The following is a 26,521-nucleotide window of genomic DNA, read 5'->3' on the forward strand; positions in this document are numbered from 1 at the left end:
TTTTGCCATATCTCCTGAACTACCAAAAATAGGACTAGTACTATATTAATAAAAAGCAGTATGTTAATAAATGCTTTTAAGTAACATGTTATAATTGAGATTTAGATCATCCATTACATTAAAAAAATCTCATATCATTGCAATAGGAATACTATGTATTATTTTCTATTGCTGAGTCGCAAATTATCACAAATTTACCTGCAGCTTAAATCAATAACTTTTTATTCTCTCACCATTCTGTATGCCAGAAGTCCAGGCAGGGCTCAATTGTATTCTTTCCTTAGAGTCTCTGAAGGCTAAAATCAAGAAGACTGTCTGGATTGGGTTCTCATGAAAAATGTGGAGGCCTCTTCCAAGTTTGTTCGGGTTGTTGGAGTATTTCAGAATGCTGGGAAAGAACTGAGGCCCCCGCTCTCTTGCTGGCTGACAATCTGAGGACATTCTCAGCTTGAAAGATTGCTCAACATTCCGTGCCACACAGTCCTCTGTATAATACGGCAGGCTGCTTCTTTACGACCGGAAGGAGCATTCACTACAGTTAAAAATCTCTGATTCCTTTCATTCCTAACCATCAGATCTTTAATTAATGAGGTCGGACCCACTAGGATAGGTTCCTTTTCGATTAACTCAAAGTCAACTGATTAGGGGCTGTGATTATAAGGATCCCATGAGTGTCACCCCATGACTCCATGACATAAAGTTCAAATCTCATCAGTTCACACTCCAGAGTCTCCTTGTTTGAACCATCTAAATCTTGTGCAGATTCAGGGGATACGGTTTATGAAGCTAGAGACAAGCCGTCTGGCTCCAATACAGTGGTGGAACAGGCATAGGATTCCAGTTCAAAAAAGGAAGAATGGAGAATAAATAGGAGAAATAAATCCATAATTGTTTGGAAGTCCATCAGGGCAAAGTCAAATTGTTCCTGATTACTCTGTTTCCCTTGATTCTGCTCTCTGAGACAGCCTTTCTTCCTCAGGAAAGGTGGCATGCATATATATATATATGTATAAACATGCACGCACACACACACACACACACACACACACATTAGGCTAGTGGTTACTCAACTTTTAGTGTCAATCAATGTGTGTGTATATATATGTATATATGTATATATACACACACATATATACAAACACACACATACATATATACACAGATGCCCACACATATGTAGTTTTATCAGACTGATCACGCTATTAGAATTTTGGCATTCTGACTACTTCACTGGGTACTCTTTCTGTGTCTTCCTGTCCAAGTTGATAATATTTCTGCTGAGGAAATTAGTCTACACCTTTTATATTTAGCTCAGTAATTTACTTAGCTACATGGCCTATATTTGTAACTTACAAATTCTGCTTGCCACATACCTGCAGAACACAATTTTGCTAGACTTTCTGCCACTACAAAACAGGGGTTTCCCCCTCTTTCAGTTCCAAATAACATATTCCTCTTCACTTGCATCTGAGTCATCACCTGTAGTTCTCAAAATCCAGATTTCTACTAACCACCTGTCCAAGGAAGCTTAGGTGTTTTACTCTCAAGTTCTTCAATTTTAGAGAGTTCATCTGATTAGGTCTGGTCAACCTAAGATAATCTCCCTTCTTTTGATTAAATCAAAGTCAATTCATTAAAGCCTTTATATACATCTGCAAAATAACATCCTGCAGAAAAAAATGTAAGTTAATTATCAAATGATATCCCAGACTATTCACAAGTTATGACTGTCTCCAGGGAAGGGGATTCTGTATGCCTTCTACACCAAGAGTTGCGATATTGTATGGCTCTCTGTCCCCACCCAAATCTCATTTTGAGTTATAATAATCCCCACATGTCAAGGGCAGGACCAGGTGGAGGCAAATGCATCATGGGGTCAGTTTCCCCCAAGCTGTTCTTGTGATAGTGAGTTCTCAGGAGATCTGATGGTTTTACAGGCGTCTCCCGTTTAGCCCGCTGGCATGCATTCTCTCTCCTGCTGCCCTGTGAAGAGATGCCTTCTGCATGATGATAAGTTTCTTAAGGCCTCCCCAGCCATGTGGAACTGTGAGTCAATTTAACCTCTTTTCTTTACTAATGAAACAGTCTTAGGTATTTTTTCATAGCAGCATGAGAACGGACTAATATAAGGGGAGAATGTCTCAGTTCATCTCAGAATCTTCCACACATATTTCAACTCGGTTCTTGGAACTTAAATGTTACTGTATGTATATTTCTTTATTATAAGTAAATCTATAGCTTAGACTTACTAGTCTTTTGTAAATAGTTAACACAAAACTAAATGTGTTAGCACATTTTAGCAAATTATTGTAATCAATTTCCATACAACCAGAAAGTAGACAATTTATTTTTCCACCTATTCTACTTTATATGTCTGTTTTTAACAGAAATATGCTATTCTTCAGTCAAATACTAAGTGATTCATATTTTATGGTGCAAAAGTTGTAAATAAGACCAGAAGAGCAGCTAAATGTTGAACTTCAGAAGTCAAAACTAGGTACTACTCATTCATCCATCCCAACTACTGCAAATTCATATTCCAAAGGCAGAGTAAGATTGACTCAGAAAATTTAGCAGGTAATTTACTTGAATGAGCATATTCCTTTAAGGTCTCTATTTTTTTCTCATTGGACAGTTCTTCAAATATACAGTTCTATCGTAATTGGTTATAATTTTTTTTTTATTTTTATTTTTTGAGACGGAGTTTCGCTCTTGTTGCCCAGGCTGGAGTGCAATGGCGCAATCTTGGCTCACCGCAACCTCCGCCCCCTGGGTTCAGGGAATTCTCTTGCCTCAGCCTCCCAAGCAGCTGGGATTACAGGCACGCACCATCGAGCCCAGCTAATTTTTTTGTAATTTTAGTAGAGACGGGGTTTCACCATGTTGACCAAGTTGGTCTCGATCTGTTGACCTCGTGATCCACCTGCCTTGGCCTCCCAAAGTGCTGGGATTACAGGCTTGAGCCACCGCGCCCGGCGCGGTTATAAATTTTTAACCATAAGTGTATTCAAAATTAAAAGTATGGTAAATATAATCATTTATTTAATATTAGTGATTATTTAGGGTCAATGACTTTAAAAAAAGGATGCCAAGGTATAAAGCTGTAATACTATAAGATATGTTAAATTGAGTCCATAAAGCAAAATACAGCACACTTTCAATAAGCCAATGTATGGCATATCTAAATTAGATGAATTCTTCATCTGCAAATATGTTCCTTGATATTGGTAGCTTCTTCATCTATGAAACTAAAATAATTACTGATCAATTATCTTTATTGTTAAGCCTCAAAAAAATGTTTAAATGTCAAACAAATGCTCTTTCTTAAAGAATATAGGCTAACGATAATAGTTAAATGTTTTGTCTTCTTTTTTCATTACTCATATATGTGCTCTTCTCCATGGGATAAACTGTTTAAGATGGACTAAACATTTTGGGTAATTCAAGTGCAAAGTGTCATTTTGCGTATTACTAAGGCTAGTCAAGAAGAGAGTTCTCTTTTGGTGATAATATTGATTTTCTTTTTGACTTGTCCCTGGGTTTCAAAATTGCTTTAGAGGATAAAGTCTGAATATGATTTTTCTGAAGCAAAAAAAAAAAAGTTTAGCTGTGCAGCCAACAGCCTTGTGATGACATAAATCAGGATAGCAACTGTTGGCAAAACTGAAAAAGGCAGAGGTGAAGAGTTAGCAAAGTCAGTCGATGCAGCAGTATTGAACCTATGGGAATAAGCTGCAGAGGTGGTGCTTCTCAAGCTTGGTTGCAAGTAAATACTTACCCTTGTCAGTGCCCTTATGCTCTCCCCATTACTAGTTTAAGACATATTTATTTAGAAATATTGACATTTAACACGTTTTATAAAATTCTTCTAATGTGCACTTGTAAGTTAACAGTTTGATGAATTTTTTAGTAAGAACTTGACACCTCCTTTATACACTCATTATTTCCTTTTCCTGTAATTATGCAGATACAAATGTAAAAATACGATGGCTAAAAATATATTAATATATTCATATTGGAATCCATTAGTCCCCAAATTAGCATGTTTCAGAATAGAAACCCCTCATTATAGCATACTTTTGTCTAATACTTGAGAGCCATGTGAACACAACATGCTATATGATTATGGTGTGAAAGCACAGTATGCAGGGATACAAGGCAGTCGAGAGAGGACAGAGGAGTTAAAATTCAGTCTGTAATCACTTACAACAATGCTAACATATGAGAATAACTGTTACCTATTTTAACAATCATTATCATCATCATTCTCTTTAGAAAATTCGAAGTCTGTCTCAGAAGCGCCTCAAAAGTAGCAAAAGACAAATCATGAGATTAGGAGTCAGGTCTTTAATTCTTGCCTCATTTCTGTTAACAAATCATTAACCATGGGGTTGAGTATGTGTGGGGAAGGTCAATTAACTTCAGTGAACTTGTTTTTTCTGTTTGAATTCAGAAAATATGAAAAATTGAAACAGATGATCTCTAAACTCCCTTCTAACCCCTAAAAATATCCTATGGTCCAAGCACAAGAAGATTTGACAGATATTAGGATATTATAAATATGTTCTTTTTTGTTTCAATTTGTGTTGCTATAAAGGCATACTTGTGTAAATTATTTTTTTAAAAGATCTAATTAGCTCAGAGTCCTACAGGCTGAGAAGTTCAATGGCATGACCCTGGCTTTGGGTGAGAGATTTCATGCTGTGTTGTAACAAAGTGAAGAATTTCCAAGGGGAAGTGGCCATGTGCAAACAGGAGCTGAAAAGCCTCGGGACGTCCTGGCTCTATCATCACTCATACTCGTAGGAACTAATCCACTCCTGAGCAGATAAATTCAGTCTTTTGAGAGTGGGAACTCACTCGTTACCAGAACAACATCAAGCCATTAGGTATTTGTCCCCACCACCTTAATACATCCCACAAGGCCACACCTCTCAATACCACCACACTGGGAGTCAAATTTCAACAGGAGCTTTGGTCAGGACAAAGAAACCAAACCGCAGCATGCCCTTAGTTCATTTGTGCTGCTATAAAAATGCCATACTCCAGGCACACTGGCTCATGCCTGTAATCCCAGAATTTTGGGAGGCTGAGGCGAGCAGATCACCTGAGGTCGGGAGTTCAAGACCAGCCTGACCAACATGGAGAAACCGTGTCTCTACTAAAAATACAAAATTAGCCCGGTGTGGTGATGTATGCCAATAATCCCAGCTACTTGGGAGGCTGAGGCAGGGGAATCGCTTGAACCTGGGAGGTGGAGGTTGCAGTGAACTAAGATTGCATGATTGCACCAAAGCCTGGGCAACAAGAGTGAAACTCGGTCTCAAAAAAAAAAAAAAAAAAAAAATGCCGGCTGGGCGAGGTGGCTCAAGCCTGTAATCCCAGCACTTTGGGAGGCCGAGGCAGGTGGATCACGAGGTCAAGAGATCGAGACCATCCTGGTCGAAATGGTGAAACCCTGTCTCTACTAAAAATACAAAAAATTAGCTGGGCATGGTGGCGCGTGCCTGTAATCCCAGCTACTCGGGAGGTTGAGGCAGGAGAATTGCCTGAACCCAGGAGGCGGAGGTTGCGGTGAGCCGAGATCACACCAAGAGTGAAACTGCGTCTCAAAAAAAAAAAAAAAATGCCATAAAGGGAGCAGCTTATGAACAACCAGAAACTTACTTTTCACGGTTTTGGAGAATGGGGAGTTTACAATTAAGTGACATCAGCAGATGTGGAAGCTGGGAGGGTTTGATTCTTCATAGACAACTACCTTAGAATCTCACATGGCAGAAGAAGCAAAGGGTTTCCCTTGGGCCTCACTTATAAGGGCACTAATCTCCCTTATGAGAGCTCTGCTCCATGATGCAATCACTTCAGAAAGGTCTAACCTCCTAATATCATCTTGGGTAGGTGCAGATCTCACCATATATATTTGGAGGTGGCATAACCTTCAGACCATAGCATTCTATCCTGTTCCCTAAAATCCATGACCTTCTCACATGCAAAATATATTCATTTTATCCTAATAGCCATACAAATCTTAACTTGTTTCAGCGTCAAAAATCTAAATTCAAAATGTCATCTAAAGCAGATATGAGTAAGGCTCTAGATACATTCTGAGGCAAATTGCTCTTAAGCTGTAAATCTGTGAATTAAAATGTTATGATCCTTCCAAAATAAACGATGGGACAGGCATAGGACAGTTATGTCCGAGTCCGAAAGGTAGACATCAGAAAGAAGTAGCAGGTCCCCAGCAAGCACAAAACCTTGAGGCTCAAGAAAGATTTTCTGCGCCAGCAGCAGCGGCTCATGCCTGTAATCCTGAGGTCAAGGCAGGTACATCACCTGAGGTCAAGAGTTTGAGATCAGCCTGACCAACATGGTGAAACCCCATCTCTACTAAATACAAAAAAGTTAGGTGGGTATAATGGTGCATACCAGTAATCCCAGCTACTTTGGAGGCCGAGAAAAAAGAATCGCTTGAACCCGGGAGAGGGAGGTTGCAGTGAGCACCACTGCACTCCAGCCTGAGCAACAAGAATGAAACTCCACCAAGAGGAAGAGGAGGAGAAAGGGGGAGGAGGACTAAGGGGGAGGGGCAGGAGGAGAAGGAGGAGAAGGAGAAGAAGGGGAGGAGGAGGAGGGGAGGAGAAAGGGGTAGGCTGTAGGGGGAGGGGAGGAGGAGAAAAATTTAATCTTAGTTTTCTATCCTTTAAACACACTGGGGTAGAGGTCTACCCAACTGCTTTTCTGGGAACAGCCACAGCCTTCATAGGTTGGAGTCACATATCTTGGCTCTAAATGTCTTGACCTCAGGGGTGGCCACACCCCATGATTCTGGTTGGCATTGTTAGTCGGGGGCTCTCTGCCTGGGTTCCAAGTATCCTTTGAAATCTAGGTGAAGGCAGCTATGCCACAGCTTTGTTGATCAAAATGTGCATGCTCCACTTGATGCAGTGAGGAAGACTGCTCCCAGAAACTACAGGGGGAAAAGCTTGAGACACGAGGTGTTGCTGGGCAGTGGTTGCTCTCCCTCAACTCATTCTGGTCTGCTTAGACTCTGGCACTCTGGACCTGAGCTGAGAGGCAGAAGCAGTGATTTCTGACATGCCTTCAGCATCATCTTTCCACTGTCTTCAGCAGCAGGTCCTGACTTCCACTGAGATGGCCAATTCACTCTCATCAGATGCCTCCCTGGCCATACCTTTGGTGTTATCTTGTAAGCATGTTTTCTCAATCTTTACAATACAAACAGCCTGAGAAAAGTCCAAATCTTTAATTTCTCCTCCCATTTTGATTAATAATTCCATCTCTAAATATTTTACTTCTTTGATTCTATGACAGGCAGTCAGGAACCAAACATTCTTTCAATATTTTGCCTAGATACTTTCTCAGCAAAATATCCAATTTTATCCCTCACAAGTAAAAACCTTCCACAAAACACAAAAGCACACACACAAATCTGCCAAATTCTTTGCCAGTTTATAACAAGGATGACCTTTACTCCACTGTCTAAAAGCACGTTCCTCTTTTCCATTTGAAAGATTGTCAAAATGACCCTTACTATTTATAGTTCTATAAGCATTCTGTTCAAGATAACTTAGGTATTCTCTAACAGGATTCTCCTCCTCTCCTACTGAGCCCAGAACAGGATCATCCTTAATGATCTGCTCATGACAACGTACATGTTTCCTAGCATGCACTGAAAAGCTCTTCCAGCCTCTCCTCATTACTCAGTTCCAAAGCCATCGCCACATATTTGGAGGTATTTGTTCTAGCAGCACCCCCACATATCAGGGCGAATTTTCTGTCTATTTCCACTTGGGCCACTAGAAGAAAATACCATAGACGAATGGCTTGTAAACAACATTAAAAATTTCAAACTCTTAGTTGTGAAGGGTCACAAACATTCAGGCCCTAGCATGAGCTAAGCATTTCACCACTGAACTGGGGATGCTATTTTATAACTATAAGTAGGCACCAGGAAATATATCCAGGTAGTTTTTTATTATTTGAGTAAGACCAAGGTTGATCACTGATTTTGTATCTCCAGCTTTTACTGCATGCTTGGGTATGAGTGGACTAAACATTAGATAATACCTGTAATTGTATATATATATATATATATATATATATATATATATATATATTATTACCTATAATTATATATATATATACACACACACACATACATACATACGTTAAATATATATTAGATGTACATAATTATATGTTAGACATACATGGTTACATGTTAGATGTATAATTATATATTAGGTTATATGTACACTAATATACATTCCATTAATGTAATTGCATATATTAGCCATATATAAAATAAACATAAATAGTTTGTGTAACTATCACCATCTACAAGTACCAAAATAATCTGCCGGAACAAAAACGTAAGTCAGAATTCTCTCTCAGCCACTAATATTTGGATAAGGCAATACCATCTGAGGAACTTGAAACTCCCTGAACAAAGTCGCTGTGCTTCCTCTTAAAATGATTCTCATCCACCTATTTCCAAGCAGGAGCAGTGGTTGAAGTCCACTTTCTGTTGTTTTGAGTCTTCATCTCTTATCTGGAAAACTTTCACTTCAGTGAATTCAGTCTAATGCCCACATACTTCAACACAGGATGACTTTGATATTAGGTATAAATCATGGTAGAATTCTGCACAATTTTAGCCAATGCAGTAAAAGTAAAACATTATGACAAATACACCCGGCAACTTCTCAGTCTGCTTGAGTTACTATGGCAAACTACAATAAATTAGGAGCTTATAAAAAACAGGATTTTATTTCTCCCAGTTCTAGATTTTAGAAGTCCAAGATCAAGGTGCTGGCAGATTTGGTGTCTGGTTAGGGCCCATCTCCTGGTTTATGGATGAAACTTTCTAGCTGTGTTCCCACCTGTAAAGGGCAAGGCCGCTCTCTGGCCCTCTTTATAATTAGAGGACTAACGCCTATGATGAGAGCTCTCCTTATGACGTAATCACCTCTCAAATGCCCCACCCCCTTACCCTCATCTTGGAAACAGAATTTTTAAATATGAATTTTTAAAGGGGTGTCACACAACCAGTCAGACCAACATAGAAGGTAACATGACATCAAGGATAACCCTGTTTCAGTGGAAATTTACTCTAATTTATGAGATGATCACAGAGAATGTCGTTGTAATACTCATCATTTGAAGAGTGTGATCATTTGTCCAGTGTGCAAGAACATAGTGGGTTGGGTGCCTCTGTAGGAAGAACACCCTGTGTCTTTGGGTTACTCACTGAGAAGTCAACCCACTTCAATGACTTCCAGAGATAACTTCATCACATGCATTGAAACTATTTTTAACCATCTCAAATAGACATATTTATAATAATATATGCACCATATATACAGTTCACCATTTCTTATCTATGCAGATTTTTAAAGGCTCATAGAACACAGTTGAAAGGGATCTTTGATATTAGCCAGTCTTTTCACCTACCTTACTAAGATGTTTTCCCTATACTGTTCATGCCAGCTTACAATCCATTTTGAGATCCAATCACCCATCTATCCATATTTCATATCCTTCATAGGCATCTATTCCAATTTTGAATATCACAACTCATAAGATAAACATTTCCCCCCTAAACTGCACTCAAAATTTTCCTATAACTTTTAAACATAAATCTCATCTTTAAGACCCATGAGACACAGGTCTGAGGTAGTTATCACATTCTGAACAACAACAACAAATTCTAAAGTAAACGTTTCTTCATATTTGGCATTAAATCTTTGTCAGCCTCCTCTAGGTGATCAATCTTCTCATTAATAACAGTCGGGAAAAAACAGACTGTGCCTTCTGCATTTTGATTGGTGCAGCTTCCCATGAGGCTAAAATCTTTTTTGCATTGTTATTCTACTAACATTTTTTTTTTTTTTTTTTGAGACGGAGTTTCGCTCTTGTTACCCAGGCTGGAGTGCAATGGCGCGATCTCGGCTCACCGCAACCTCCGCCTCCTGGGTTCAGGCAATTCTTCTGCCTCAGCCTCCCGAGTAGCTGGGATTACAGGCACGTGCCACCATGCCCAGCTAATTTTTTGTATTTTTAGTAGAGACGGGGTTTCACCATGTTGACCAGGATGGTCTCGATCTGTTGACCTCGTGATCCACCCGCCTCGGCCTCCCAAAGTGCTGGGATTACAGGCTTGAGCCACCGCGCCCGGCCTCTACTAACTTTAATACAGGCTAATACCATTTCAGATTATTTTGTCAGTCATAAAGTATTGACTCATTTTGAGTTTGAAATAAGACCACAGGAAAGTCCTAGGAGTCAGAGGTTCCTCTATGCTATGGATTTTTGAAATATAATTTTTTTCATATATCTCTATTATATTTTATGGTATACTTTTGATAAAAATTGCAGATTTTTGTTATTTTTTAGAAGTCTTGACTATATTATATAATAAATTTGCTTTCCCTTCCATAGTTTTGCATTTAAATTACATATGAGTTCTCAGTATGCTATTACCCAAGATTGATAAGAATACTGAATAAATACAGAACCCCGGGATACCCTCACTGAAGGAGTTGTTCATTGAAGTTGGTAGAGTAGTCAACAACCAAAGGTGTTGTCTTGTAGCCTGAGTTTCATGTGCTTGTCAATACAATGAAAACATTTTGTTCAAATATTTTGCTGAGATAAGAATGCAGTACCTCTAACATTTTAATCAACCACTGAACCCAAGACATAGCAGCATACTATTTAAATCCAACCTAAAGCTGAGAGAGATATTGGACACACTGGAAGATGGTGTCAAGATTTAGAAAGCTTGAGTGACATTCAGCATTTCTGGTGTCCTAAAATTCCCCAACTAGGTAATTAAAAGGGAATTTAAAGCCAAAACTATTTGTTTGGTTTACAAAATAACTGTCTAGCACATTTGACATTTATGAATTAAAACAGCATTGGCTGCTCTGCTGCTGAAAATAAGAGAAATCATTAAAATTTCAAAAATAGTGTATTGTGTTTTCTATTAATTAAAAAGCAAATAGTTGTGAAATGCAAGGTACTTATTTCTTTTCATTTAAAGTTTTTTTTTAACTTCCACTTCAGGTTCAGGGCTATGTGTGCAGATTTATTATATAGGTAAAATGTGTGCCATGGGAGTTTGGTCTAAAACTCATTTCATCATCCATGTAATAAGCATAGTACCCAATAGAGATACTATGATCCTGACCCTTTTCCCAACCTCCACCCTTAAGTAGGTTCTGGAGCCTGTTGTTCCCTTCTTTGTGTCCATATGGACTCAATGTTTAGCTCTCATTTATAGGTGAGCACATGTGGTATTTAATTTTCTGTTACTATATTAGACTGCTATGAATAATGGCCTCCAGATCCATCCATGTTGCTGAAAAGTACATGATATCATTTTTTTTCTATGGCTACATAGTATTCCACAGTGTATACGTATCACATTTTTTTGTGCCATCTAACATGGATCAGCATCTCAGTTCACTCCATTCCTTTGCTATGGGAATAATTTGGGAACGGTGGTGTGATGAACACACACATGCACGTGTCTTTAAGGCAGAACAATTTATACTCAGTATTGGGATTGTTGGGTCAAATGATGCTTCTGTTTTAAGTTCTCTGAAAATTTGCAAAACTGCTTTCCGTAGTGCCTGAACTAGTTTACATTCCCACCTGCAGTACATAAGTGTTCCCTTTTTTTCCTCAACCTCACCAGCATCTGTCATTGTTTGACTTTCACCAACAGGTATTCTGACTGGTGTGAGATGGTTTCTCACTGTGGTTTTGACTTGGATTTCTCTAACCATTAGTGATGTTGAACATTTTTATATTTGTTGGCTACATAAATGTTTCTTTTCAAAATGTCTGTTCTTCTTTTCAAAGTGTCTGTTCATGTCACAAGGCACTTATTTCTTAAAGCTAAATTTCTCAGAATTCTTTTTTGTTTGCATACATTTGTAACATATGAAATATTCAGGGTTTCTAACAAATATTCAAACTACATCTGTTAATATGACTCATTATTTATTAGAATATAATTTTCTAAAGTTTCTGTGATTTGCACTTGACTCTGGATATCACCGATTGTGCTGTTTTAAATATTTTCAGAAACTTTTCCTATTTACTGTCCACCAAAGCAATTCTCTTTCCATACCTACTTTAATTGGAACTCTGAAGTCATAAACCTACTTGAAATGAATGGGACTGTAAGAGAAGCTTACTAAAAAGAACCTACCAAATATTTTCATGCAGGTTTTTTTTTAAGATTTAAACCCAAACTTCATCAGAAGCTGCTGCATCAGTTCCATATGCTTCTTAAGAGCTAAACCAAAGACAAACAAAATTCATCATTTCCCAGATGAATAGTGTGAACTCTCTTAAGGCTATGATGCATATGTTGAAATAAGAAAGTAAAATGTAATATGTAACTCTCTACCATTAGTGGATCAAAATGAGAAAAGGGAATCTTAGTGGTTTAAACAATGTATTAGAGAATAGCCTGCTGTGCTCAAACTGTGTGAAGAAAACACCAATAACAGCTTGTGAAACTGGCATTATATGGCATATATGAAGGACAAACAGTCAAGTGCAGAAATCTTACGTTCTTGAAAGGATGTGAAGAGCATCTGAAATCGGCTGTTTCGACTGCCCTCATCTGCCCACATGCGGATCACCCCAAGACCTGTGCGTAGCATGACGTCATTAGCCACAGTGCTACAGAACTTGGCTTTCAAATCCTCCACGGAACTGCTTCCATCATACACAGCCACAAAATTTCTCTTGCATTCATTTGAATTCTGCATCTCATAGTCCAAGAATCGCAAGTAAATCTATAAAACAAAAATAAAATAATTTTCCCATATCGAAATGTGAATGTACATCAGTAAGTACCCGAACTGCTTTTCTCCTTTTCAGTCTCACAAGACAATCTTGATTGCAATCAATCTTATTATTTTTTTCCTTGTGAATAGAAGGAAGATGTACAATAAGAACAAATTGTGTTTCGTATTTTTTCAAATGCTATTATCCTTTCTTTATTTAAATGCACCGTTTTCTAGAGCTGAGTATTTTTACCCAAATGAGTTTTACGTTTTCTCAGAACTTGCTTGAAATCAGTTATTAGTTTTCCCTGCTTGTATCCTCTTTTTTGATTAGTAAAATGTATTTTAAATATTCCTGATACATTTCTGCTCCATGGCTTCCTTTTACTTCCAAAAATGTGCAAAAATACACCATTTTTATTAATATCAAAGAAAAGCAAAAATGATACTAAAAGACAGCCTCTGATTTGTTTAACTAAATTATTTAATGTAAATATACTGCTTCATTTTTAAGGTGAAGTTTAACTTTTTTATAAAAAGGGCCAAGCTAGTCTCTGACCATTCATGCCACACATTGACAAGCCGTTTAGGTAAGTTACATAAATAAAAATAAGAATTTATCTGTGCGACCTGCTTTGTATGTTATTTTGTAATACTTCCAACAACTCTATAAAGTGGCCCATTTTATTGTCACATTCAGATGAAGAAACTCAGATGGTACAAACTGAAAATTAGATGTGAGGGTCCTCTAACTTCCTAGTCCACAATTCTTTCACAATGTTATGCTGCTTTAGGTGTACTACTTTTTAATCAACAGACATCATTTGACTCTTCACTAATGTGCATTGAAAATCACAAGTAATTCATTCAACCAAATACAAGTCTATAAAGAAATTACTTGCTCATGCATCCATCAATTCAGTGGCATCCACAGGTTGGCCTGTGATTGCTGCAGACACTATTCAAGGCACTGTGGATATCACGGTGGCTCACACCTGTAATCCCAGCACTTTGGGAGGCCGAGGCGGGTGGATCACGAGGTCAAGAAATCGAGACCATCCTGGTCGAAATGGTGAAACCCCGTCTCTACTAAAGATACAAAAAATAAGCTGGGCATGGTGGCGCGTGCCTGTAATCCCAGCTACTCAGGAGGCTGCGACAGGAGAATTGCCCGAACCCAGGAGGCGGAGGTTGCGGTGAGCCGAGATCGCGCCATTGCACTCCAGCCTGGGTAACAAGAGCGAAACTCCATCTCAAAAAAAAAAAAAAGAGTGACGGCCAGTGCTGTAAATGTGTATCAGTTAAACCATAACACTAAGATACAGTGTCAAAGAGTGGATATTATATAAAGCAAAAGGACCCATGCACTGTGAAGTGGATACCTAGAATGGTTTCCTAATGAAGATACATAGTTCATACAGATTACATTTTATTTATTTATTTATTTATTGAGACGGAGTTTCCCTCTTGTTACCCAGGTTGGAGTGCAATGGCGCCATCTCGGCTCACTGCAACCTCTGCCACCTGTGTTCAGGCAATTCTCCTCCCTCAGCTTCCTGAGTAGCTGGGATTACAGGCACGCGCCACCGTGCCCAGCTAATTTTTTGTATTTTTAGCAAAGAGACGGCGTTTCACCATGTTGACCAGGATGGTCTCAATCTCTTGACCTCGTGATCCACCCGCCTTGGCCTCCCAAAGTGCTGGAATTATGGGCGTGAGCCACCGCGCCCAGCAAATGCATAGCTCTTAATTTAGCATCAATATAAACTAAAGACATGGCATTCAATCAAACATCCATCTCTTTCAGCATTCTGTATTAATTTTTTTCTTATTTCATAAAATGTGAAACTCATAAGACAATTTCTTTCAGATCCAGTATGTCTACCCTAAATTTTATAATTTCACTATTTACATTAGTAAAAGTATATTTTTTGTCCTCAATGTTCTTACTCAATGGGGCACCAGTTCCTGACAATTTCACCTTTAAACTAGTAGTTTTCCATTTCCATGCACACATCTATAATATTTCAGCAGTCTCCTGACCAGCTTGGATGGTTGCAAGGTACAGATTCTCCTCACACCTCCAAAGTTTACTCTAATAAAAACTAGTTTACTCCTTCCAAAGTTATATTTCTAAGAAACAAATCTAATAATCACAGTATTTTAGCTAAAATTTGTATCTAGTATATAATTTTTTAAAGTCTAAAACCATCAACTAGCAAATTTACATCTTCCTTATCTGTCAACACTATGATTATTTTCAAAAACGTTACCCTTTATGAACATGACATTAGCTTTATTCTCTATCTTCTGTCTAGGAAGTTTTTTCCTAATTTGTCAAGAGTTAGTTCAACTGTTGCATGTCCAGTGAAAGGTTTACACTGCTCTCACTCCCCAGTCTCTATAGCTTCTATGTTATTTTGAACTTTTTTTTTTTTTTTTTTTCCGGAGACAGAGTCTTTTTTTTTTGTTTTTGGTTTTTCGGGTTTTTTTTTTGAGATGGAGTTTCGCTCTTGTCACCCAGGCTGAAGTGCAGTGGCACAATCTCGGCTCACTGCAACCTCTGCCTCCTGCATTCAAGCGATTCTCTTGCCTCATCTCACAAGTGCTGGGACTACAGGTGTCGGCCACCACGCCTGGCTAATTTTTTGTTTTTTGTTTTTAGTCGAGACGGAGTTTCACCATATTGGCCAGTCTGGTCTGGAACTCCTGTCCTTGTGATCCACCTGCCTTGGCCTCCCAAAGTGCTGAGATACAGGCATGAGCCACCATGACCGTCTGATTTTGAACATATGTAAAGCTATTGTTACAGGGTCTATGACCTTTCTAATAAACTTATCTTCCTGAAAAGCTGAGGCAATGGTATATATTTTTGTATTCTAAGCTTTAACACATATTTTATACATAGTAAACGCTCCAGAAATATTTGTGGATGATTAATTAACTGGTAATTTCATTTTTTTATTGACTTCATTTGTTCAGAATTCATGAAATATTTATTGGGCACCTGTATGACAGACATTTATATGTTATAAATAATAATTGCATAAAATAGTCTTATTTTGTTATATACAGAGGAAACTACTTGCAATGATTCTCAATACGAGATATAATATAGATCTAACTTATGACATAAATGGATAAGACAAAATGTTGCAGGTTTGTAAGATGCTGAAAATAAAATGTCAAGTTCTAAATGAGGAAATCCAGACATAATTTGATGAGAAAGAACAAAATGAAATGAAGAAATATGGACAAAGGCAAAAAACTGAACCACAGTGGAAAGCACTTAAGTTGTAGGATACTCTGTGTGGTAGTACACATTTTCATATACGAGCAATTGTAGCGTTGTATTGGAAGCCATTCTAAAATTTCCAAATACTTTGACAGCGATTTAAATTACCTGTCATTGCTACAGCCTGATGGGAGACACATGGCCTAGTGAAGCCTTATTTTCTGTAAGCCCAGGTTATTGCTTTATTTTATCAAAAACTCAGATATTACTCATGCAGTCCATCTGTGATTCCTCCTCCCAACACAATATTACATTTCTAAAATTATTCAGAGTACTTTAGAAATATCCAGTTTAAGAAGGTATATATGCATCTAAAAATGTTAAACTTCCAAATTTACACTAACTCATTTGTTTTTTAAATGTCAACAAGACTTTTTTTAAAAGAAATTTTTTTTTTTTCTGATGACCTTTATTAGAAAGCTGGAGTAAAGAAGAAAAAGAAGTAACTTGCTCCAGGATCATATGTGAATTAATCTTTAAAAAGATTAAATGTTCAACTCTGATTTTAAGGTTGCTTTCACTAGGTCACATTGCCCCGTTTTGACTAAAAGTAAACAAGCTGAAAACACTATAAAAATAAAAGCTAAAATCTACGTATTATACAAATTTGTTAAGTGGAACAACAAGTCAAATATATACTTATACTTTAAAATACTATGCAATAAATTAAACAAGTTTATCAGCTTTCAAAAAATATGAAATTATAATTGGAAATAAACATTGCCACAAGCGAGAGAACACAAATTAGGGTGTGTAATACAAAATGATGCCTCTCTCCCAATATTCTTACAAAGTTATAGAAACCAAGTACTAAGCCCACAGAATGAAAAATATTTAAATGATTGCTTGGCTAACTCAAAAACCTATTTGACCACTTGATATTTTCAGGTTGAAATATTTCAGTGGCTCAGTGTGTTTCAATAAAACATGGGGAGAAATTCCAGATATAGGAGACGGGGGGATGTAGGCAGCAAACCACATTGCCATGTATGTACCTATTGCAACAGTCCTGCGTGATCTGCACATGTACCCCAGAACCTAAACTACAATAAAAAACATTTAACATTGCATGTAGAAACGCACCTTAAAATACTAATTGACTGTTAGGAAAAGAAAATTTGTGTGTTTTATCGACCTTAGCTTAAGACACTGCTAATGCATTATTTCCAATCTCTCAACAACAATAGATACTTGTTAAAACCATTTAAGAAGAAGGGAACTGAAGTTTATAAAAATTAAGTAACTTTCATAAAGCGATACAGTAATGTCATTTAAGTAATGGACTGGGACTGAAGTCAGATCTGCCTAACAATTGGATACACACCACCACGTTATGCAGCCTTATGTAATGTTCTTAAATGCTCACAGACTTATAGCCCAGAAAGAACGTTGTAATCGTAAAGAAAACAAACTAAAACAAAGTGAGTTATGAAATAAGCAGAGCAAACCATTCCTGTTTCCTAAATGAGCTAGAAAAGATGTCAACTTTCAAGATATAAAGTTTATAGCAAATAAATGTGTCCCTCAGAAATAAATGACTTTAAAATTCTTTAAAAATAGAAATATTTTATATAAGAATACCGTTATACTTATAAAGTCAATTTGCATATTGGCACTATATTTTTTTCATTTAACAGTTCCATTTTTTCCACATGAGATGACGGACTTGAATTTGTACGTGAAGTGTAATCACTGTTACCTAAGTATCTTCTATATTTAAAGGACATTCTTATTAAATAGAACACTATTTAGAGTAAGTTAATCAGTGCAGTCATTAGATCCTAAGTAATTACTTCTGAAGCATTCAGTAATGCTCACTTAAGATCTAGTGACTGCAATGACTTTTTATCATATAGAAAAAAACAAAAGCCAAATTCCATTAGCCAGAAAAAAGTGATCAAGCTTTCCCATACTAACGCTAGTATATGTCATATAAAATTTCTCTATAGATTACGATTTGAATGACTATCTCATTAGCTTAAATCTCCTACCACAATAGTGCTAACAGAAAGAATTATTTAATGTAGCAATCTACAGAAAGCTCTCTAGTCACTTACTGAAAAAAGAGAAAATGATAAACAGTAATATATAACTCCAGTAGAATAGATTATCACTGCTTCTCAGTGAATCATTTTGATGCATTCTTTTTAATCTATCATCAAGAGTTGGGGCTGACAAGATAATTTAGTGACCAGGACATGGAAAACTTCAGAACACATAAATAATTTCTAGTAATATCTATTTTTCAAATAACGTGGAAAGCAGAACCCCTTTTTATATGCAAAGCAAATAAATCTAGCTAACAATTTACTAAGTAATATATTCACAAACAAAACTTAATACCAACTGCTCGACCAGGTCCCGCCCCTCATATCAAAATGATATACAGAAAATACACATTATGTGAGGCAATTATTTAAGACTTGCCAGAACAGTTTTCTCCATAATAAGTAAAAATTAAATATGTCACAGTCTGAGAAATGCTGTACATGGTTTCAATAGGACTAGACACTTTTGTAAATAAAATCATAGTCTGTAAGTATGTAGCCGAGGACTTCACAATTTCTATATTATTGACCAGATACGTCAGGTTTATAAACTTATGTAGAATATTCCATTTGGAGGGTATCAGTGTGGAGAAGGAACCAGAACATCCATCTTAATGCTTTATGAAATAATGACACATGCACACACACACGAACGCACATACACACATGCACATGCACGCACAAACACATGCACACGCACACACACACACACGCACACACACACACGCATGTCCACAGCACAACCAATTCCTGATATTACAAAAAATGATTTTCCGGCTCATATAAACCAGTCCACCTGAGTAGCTGTCTAAAATATGAGACTAAAGAATTGACATTTATTTAAAAAAAATTAAACTGAACAATTTTTTGGTAGTTAGCTATTTAAAATTTTTACTTTGTTTTCGAAATTTTATTCTCACTTTTTGGAGATAAAAGCAAACTCAATCTTCAGAAACCTTAATGCTTATCTTTGTAATCAATTAAGTTATTACACTTGGTTTATTGCTTAAATATTCTATTGTTCCATACAAGTCACCACAATTCTAGCAGCTTTAGTTAACACCCAATTACCGTCTACTATTAATAGTCCTGTAGGGTGAAAGTACTGGGTTCTTTAGTGAGGGCAGATGAGGCTGAAAATCCAGTTTCTCACAGTTCTAGGACAAAGGTCTCTATTTTCTGGAAGACTGCATACGGGGGTCACCCTCACTCCCAGAACACATTTCTTAGGCCTCTGATTCTCTTACTTCCCTTTTCATTCACATCCAAAGAATCTGCTCTGCTTTTAAAGAGCTCGTGTGATTAGATTAGGATCACCTGGATAATCTATCTTTTGATGAATTCAAAGTCACCTGACTGGTAACCTTAATCACATAGGCAAATTTATCATATTCACAATCCCAAGAATTGTAGCTGAAAATGTATGTTTATCATATAAGTAACTTTAACACCTTTATCACAACTTTACAAGACAAGACATTATGTTTGTCAAATTTTTATATTTTTATTTTAATTTGAACAAAAATATTTTTGAATTAGTTAACCATAAATTAAGAGCCAACTTCAAGTATGAAATGATGGGCAAACAGCAGAAGCTAGAGTTTTATTATCCCAAAACATTAAACACTGACTTAGCTTCATTTATGTATTTTTATACATCTTTTGACTCAATCCCTTAACCTGTCCTAGCAAATAATAAAAATATAAAGTGACAGATTTGTCAATTAGCTTGATTTAGTCATTCCATAATGGAAACATCTGCCCTACTCGATAAATATAAACAAGTACTATTGGTCAATTTAAATAATTTTTTTAAATATTTTAAAATTAATTTGTAAAAACTGTGATCGTTTCCTCAAAGAATGTAGTTTTGTGAGAGCAAACGGGACCAGGAATTGGGAGGTGCTAATCTTGCTCGAGCTCTGTTGCTAAATAGCCAAACTTGTGGGCAAGTCACTTATCATAGATTCACTAGATTTTGGTTTTCAGAGGACTTTCACGTTATCTGTAACAAAATATTACTTGACTTTCAACTATTATACAAAATCTCTGCCAGACTTTGCTTGGATTCCTCCTGTAAAATCTCATTCAATCTTTGTTATTAAAATAAAAGGTTTTTCTCTGTGTTACATTAAAAGCTGTTTCTCTAGTTTCAAATGTTCAAATAAACTGCAATACTTAAAGGCCTTACTCCTGCAGATAAAGTGTTATTCCTATTTCATGTGACAGTTCCTCAAATGTTTGAAGATTGCTACCATCTCCTTTCTTTTAGAAAAAATCTATTTATTCCATGAATTTTAATTGATTAACAGACATTGTGATTGGCCTTGGATGTCTGGAGATAAATCTGGTCTAGGCTTCATGAAATTAATAGTTACCGTGATTCTGTCTCCCATCATTTCATTCTGATGGCTGTTTTCCAGACCAGAATCTGAATTAGACCTCATAATATTTGCTCAGCGAGGCATATGTCTACATTTCTTTGTTAACTCATATTGAATTTCATTATCCTGACTCAGTTTATTCATCTTTTAAATGATCTAGTCAGTAACAAGTTTCTTTCTGCCTCTGGTTTTCCAAATTCTAAAAAATCTGGATTAATCACATTCTAATTAAAGGGGACCATCTAGATTAATATCCTTTAGCAAAGGAGACATCGGATATTATATTTTCTGTTTGCCAAAAGCCTGAAAAGCAGTAAATAATGCGCATACATGTCAATAGAGCCCAAGTAAGCTATTCAGCACTTTCCTTGTGCAATATGGTTTAGTCGCCAGGTGTCATTCAAATGTTCACCACGAGCTATTTCAAGTATAACTTGCTCTGTGATAGTCTCTTCTCATAAGCTGCTAGAAACTCTATAAAAATAGAAAGTCCACATAGGCAGTAATCTCCAGTTCTTGCTTTTCTCCACAGTATTCAAAGCCACTTCCTATTCCCTAACCTTTAATTTAACAGAGAAAGCCTGTTACAATAGAGCTATCTTTGTCCAGCTCGGCAGGCAGCTTCCCCTTTGGGTCACAGAATGCCAAATTCTATAACAGACAGGTACATTGTTTATTGTTGCTCTGAGATTGTACAAAAGACAGTCTATTTACCAGGTGGAAGAAAAGAGTGTGCATTTACACTACCATGAAACCCTTCTCTTTAAGACTGTAGTGACAAAAATTCCAGTTATGACAGTAAGGTGTGGCACATATCACTCTACTTTTTAAAAAGTCTTTAAAAATCATTCGTGGAGTTTAAGAAAAATAAATAGCCCTTGTATGTGAATCCACGTTTTATGAAAAGAGCAAAATAAACTGCAAACTAGATCTCTTGTTATACAGGTAGTGGATTTTTATGATTTTGTGTGCACAATCGATTTTTACTTAAAAAAAAAGAAAAATAACTGTCTTTCTTCATAATGCAACTAACTTTCTCTAAGATTTGTTCAGAGTCAAAGAGAAATGCAAGCAACAAGGCTGGAAGCTCGAGCATGATCTCTGAATCTCTGTGACTGAAAGTTGGGGGAAAGGACCCACATTTCCATTTCATATGCAAACTCTGGAGACATATTCAAGGAAAAATCAAGTGAAGAAAGACCAGTGTCCTCAAAAATGGCTCTTCACTGGGAGTGATGACTCATGCCTGGAATCCTAGCACTTTGAGAGGCGGAAGAGGGCAGACCATCTGAGGCAGGAGTTTGAGACTACCTGGCCAAGATGGCAAAACTCCGTCTCTACTAAAAATACGAAAAAAACATTAGCCAGGTGTGGTGGCAGACACCTGCACTTCCTGAGACTGGAGAATTGCTTGAACGTGGGCGTCAGAAGTTGCAGTGAGCCAAGACTGCACCACTGCACTACAGCCTGGGAGACAGAATGAGACTCCGTCTCAAAAAAGAAAAAAAAAAAGTGGCTCTTCTTTTTCCCTCGGCCTAAATATCCAGTCACCAAATTCTATCCTATCTCTCTTATATTTCCTTCATGTCTGCTCACCATGGCCTAATTTCCAACACTGGGGTTACCGCCACAGCTTTCCACTTGCTCTTCTCCTTGCAGTGTTCACTCCTCAGTCCCTTCTTTGGAGGACAAAGCAACGTTCCTAAAATGCAAACCTGGTCATAACACTTTTCTGCTTTGTTTTTCCGTATATCACAAAAGCACTCAGAATGAAGTCTGAGTTCTTCAGAGAGGCTTAGAGAACACTTTAGGTTAAGGGATCGACACCACCTCCCTATCCATGCTTTCATTTGGTCACGTGTAATTACATTAATTCCTGAAAAAGCATACTCTCTTCTCTCTTGTGATTCCATGACTTTATAGACGTTATTCCCCCTGCCTGGAGAGCCTTCTCACCTTGTCTACCTGGCAGAATACTTCTCATTAAGATTCACCAGAATCCTGACAGCTGTACCTTTCTACCTTTGATGTACACTATTTGGTATAAGGGGTCTTTTATCTCTCTCTGTTATATCTTATAAATACCACAATGATCCAACCTTACTGCTTAGATTATTCTGTTACATATTTGTCTGAGAACTAAATTGAAACACCTGAGCACAGGGCCTGGCATGCTTTTCCATGTTTCTGGCAGAGTGCTTGAGACTTTATAGAGTCACAAAATCAATTAAATAAATAACACACTGTTTCAACCAATAAATAGATGACTACAAATTTAGTAAGTCCGTTGTTTTGCTTATAACTTTGTAACTGAGGAATTAAAAACAAAAACCAGAGAATGAACAAATAACACCTTAGACCTGTGACACCTGCTGGCACAAAATAACTTATCCTCTGTATTTTGAAAAATATTTCCATAAGCAGGATCAACATAGTTGTTCTATAGAAGTGTTTCCAAAATGGAGACCTGAGTCCAACTCTATCCCACAATAGATTTAGTTTAATACATGTAATATTTTAAATTTTTTTGAGACAGAGTCTCACTCTGTCACCAGACTGGAGTGGAATGACACAATCTTGGCTCACTGCAACCTCCATCTCCTGGATTCTAGCAATTCTCCTGCCTCCGCCTCTCAACTAGCTAGAACTACAGGCATGCGCCACCACACTCAGCTAATTTTTGTATTTTTAGTAGAGACAGGGGTTCACCATGTTGGTCAGAATGGTCTTGATCTCCTGACTTTGTGATCTGCCTGCCTTGGCCTCCCAAAGTTCTGGGATTATAGGTATGAGCCACCATGCCCCACCAATACTTCTAATTTTTGTAATTAAACCCAACCCTCAAAAATCAGGGTGCTCAACATAAAATCTAGATTTTTGGCAAATTATGAGAAATGATGAAGGACTTGATAATGCTGGACCCTCATTTTCTCATAGCAGCAATCACAAGGAGCTTCATGGACAGCTAAGTCATGCCTGCCTCCTTCAAGTGGGCACAGGATCTCCCAGGCCCTCTTACCACTCACTGCTACCAGCCCTTGCTGCATTTGTATTTTACATGCCAGATATTCATGATTTTGTAGGCCCCAGGCAACTTCTTCTACAGATATGATTTTAGTTTATAAAATAAACCAACTACAGATCTTGACAATCAGAGCATAAGTGTAATTACACTTAGAGCCATGGATCTCACATACCATTTCAATCCATATTTCAGAGAGGTCAACTTACCTTAAAGTCTCTTGTCGAGTTTATCACATGATTTCTTTGACACATCGAAGACATTTCTTCAACACATCATCTTTCTAGATTGCTATTTACGACATCAAATTTAGATTGGACAAGAGAAGACAAGTTACATCCCCAAAACCAAAATGAAATCATAGCCTATGATGGCTGCACTCGGAAATGGATTAGACATGTCCAGCTGCTTCAAAGCGATGCACGTTATAGATGCTTCTCATGTCAGCTGTCAAGTGTGGGTTTCATCTTAAGACTGACCTTGGACCGTGGAGGTGCTCGGATGTACCACTTGCAGTCGACAGCCTCACTGGCCGTAGCTTTGCCTTCCTTCATAATTTGTATAGATTCCACAATTCCTTCGGGACCACCCATCTCAAACTCACACACTAAATAACAGAATGGCAAATAAACACACAAAAATGGAGCTTGAATAATAAACCAAAAGTGTATTTCACAGCAGAAAACAAAGTCTTCAGAACAGTATTAAATATCTGTTTTACCAACCTGGTAATGGTTTCAAAGCTCCAAGGTCCTTAAAGTCAGGATCTTAAAAATTGAGAAAAAGACAATTAGTCCCATTCCACACTTATTACTTACAGTGATTTTGAGTTATGCATCATTAAATTATCCAGAAATATGCCTTAGAAAGCACATTGGGGAGAGTAAGTGGTGAAATAAAAAGTGTATAACGATGTTGGGACTGAAATGTTAATTTAGTATTACTAGAAGGTTTTTCTCAATACAAAAAAAAAAACACTATTTAAAAAAAGCTTCTAATGCCACTTTTGCACCTAATTATCAAATAAAAAAGCTTACTCATTACCTATAACTCCATAGGTAGAATGATTAAATTAATTATATTATCTATTCTCCGTAACCACAGAAGAGATGTTTTTGTAAAATGTATCCATAGGTAATTCAAGGTTTGGGGCAATTTCCCTGTCTTCTAGACACTATCCTCTTTGCTGATTCAAAATATTCTGTAAAGTGTTGTAACACAATTTTTAACCAGAATATTTGAAGCACAAATTAAAATGTAAAAATCTAGAACTCCTTTTTTTTTTTTTTTGGCTGACGGAACAATCCTGTTTTCATCAAACCTTTATCTGCAGCATTTCATACTATGCTAGCTTTCAAAGCATTCCTCAGTATTCTAGTTTGTCAACTCAACACCCACTCTCCCCATCTTCCTCACAGCCAAGCCCAGTCTCAGCCACCTGTCCTCTGCTTATTTATGCATTTCTGGGGAAGCCTGCTGTATCATGAGTCTAAGATGTTTTCTAAGGTTAAAACGCAAATTGGGGGTCTCATTCTCATTTCTGGAATTGATTTTGAGGTAGGTATGCAGCCAATGAAATACAAAGATGAGTCTTTTAGAGAGTTTCTGAGAAAGTTTTCCTTGTAATACAGACAAGGTGTATACCATTTTTTCTGGCTTACATTGCAGTCATGCTTGTACGGGTCATTGTAAAATCATGAAGTAGCCAACTTACAATGTTGAAAATGCTGTGATGATGAGCAGAATGGAAAGGTGGAGACCCACAAGTCATTAATAATGTCACTGAGACACTCTATTATCTTATTTGATATACATACATTCCTATTGTTAAAAAAAATTAAATTTTAATTATTACATAAGTATATATTATGTACATATACTTATTACATAATAAATACATAGTCATTGCATATACTTATGAAGTAACTTATTCTGGAGTTGTGTTTCTCCAAGATTTATCCTTTTCTTCCATTTGACAAGTAAAAATCGTTTACATTTCTGGTGTACAATGTGATGTTTTGGTATGTGATGTTTTGGTATTTGATGTTTTGGTATGTGATGTTTTGATATATGTGTACATGTCAAAAGGCTGAATCATGCTGATTCACATCGTAATCCATGTAGCCATCATTTTCTTGCACCGTAAGGCCATTTAATATCTACACTTTGGCAATTTTCAAGTATATTCCAGAATATATTGCTACTAACTCCAGCTAACATGGTGACTTCTTGAACGTATTCCTTCTGTCTACCTGAAACTGGGCTTTTTTGCCTTTTGAAATAATACACGCACTTGTAGCCTTTGTCACTCTGAGCTGAACTTTCTTTGACTTATGAGTGGGCAAAGGCCTCAATGACTATACGTTAAAGGAACTTAGCGCATAAGTTAAACGATGACTGGGAAATGTAATTTGTTCTCACTATCACGGTATCATCTGTGAGTGAAAATCTTTTAGAGTTACAAATATTTTATGAGATGCTGCTCCAAAAACCTCAGGACTACCATATAACAAGCAGCATCTTCCTGGAGGAGATTAGTTCTGGATATTGAGACCATGGGTGTGGTACGCATGCGTGTATCTAAGTGCGTTTCTGTGTGTGTGCCTGGATATGCAAAACCTGTAACCTGATTGTTAGTTTGGTTATCTTCATTAAAGATCTTGTTCTTGGCCTTGTTTGTTTCCTGTTTTGTGAAACAGTTACATGAACTGATCAGTTGAAACTGAGAGGCTTGGACTGGCCATGCTACAATCTGATCATATGAACTATTTAGAATTACTTTATTATAGACTATTAAAAAATGGCTAATACATTTTGAAACAAGACACAGATTCCTTTGCAAAGTTATTTTGAAAAATCAATTTTAAAAATCTGTTTTAAAAAATCAATTTAAAAAATATTTTTAGAAAACAGGAAAAAAGTGAAAGCAATTTCTACTTAAAAAA

At 37.0% G+C, this 26,521-nt stretch overlaps 1 protein-coding gene across 5 annotated transcripts in view; it reads right to left on the reverse strand.

The window, feature by feature from the left end:
• NETO1 (neuropilin and tolloid like 1) overlaps positions 1-26,521 on the reverse strand; it is a 123,409-nt gene that overhangs the window by 27,030 nt on the left and 69,858 nt on the right. For all 5 annotated transcript variants that reach the window (XM_008979978.5, XM_002757328.6, XM_078347007.1 and 2 more), the window contains exons 5-7: positions 24,302-24,343; positions 24,056-24,183; positions 12,608-12,836 (exon numbers count right to left, since the gene is read on the reverse strand). In XM_008979978.5, the coding sequence (XP_008978226.1) occupies positions 12,608-12,836; positions 24,056-24,183; positions 24,302-24,343 (399 nt within the window). The remainder of the gene's footprint in view (positions 1-12,607; positions 12,837-24,055; positions 24,184-24,301; positions 24,344-26,521) is intronic.

The sequence above is a fragment of the Callithrix jacchus genome, chromosome 13 (genome assembly GCF_049354715.1).
Source record: "Callithrix jacchus isolate 240 chromosome 13, calJac240_pri, whole genome shotgun sequence".
NCBI lineage: Eukaryota > Metazoa > Chordata > Mammalia > Primates > Cebidae > Callithrix > Callithrix jacchus.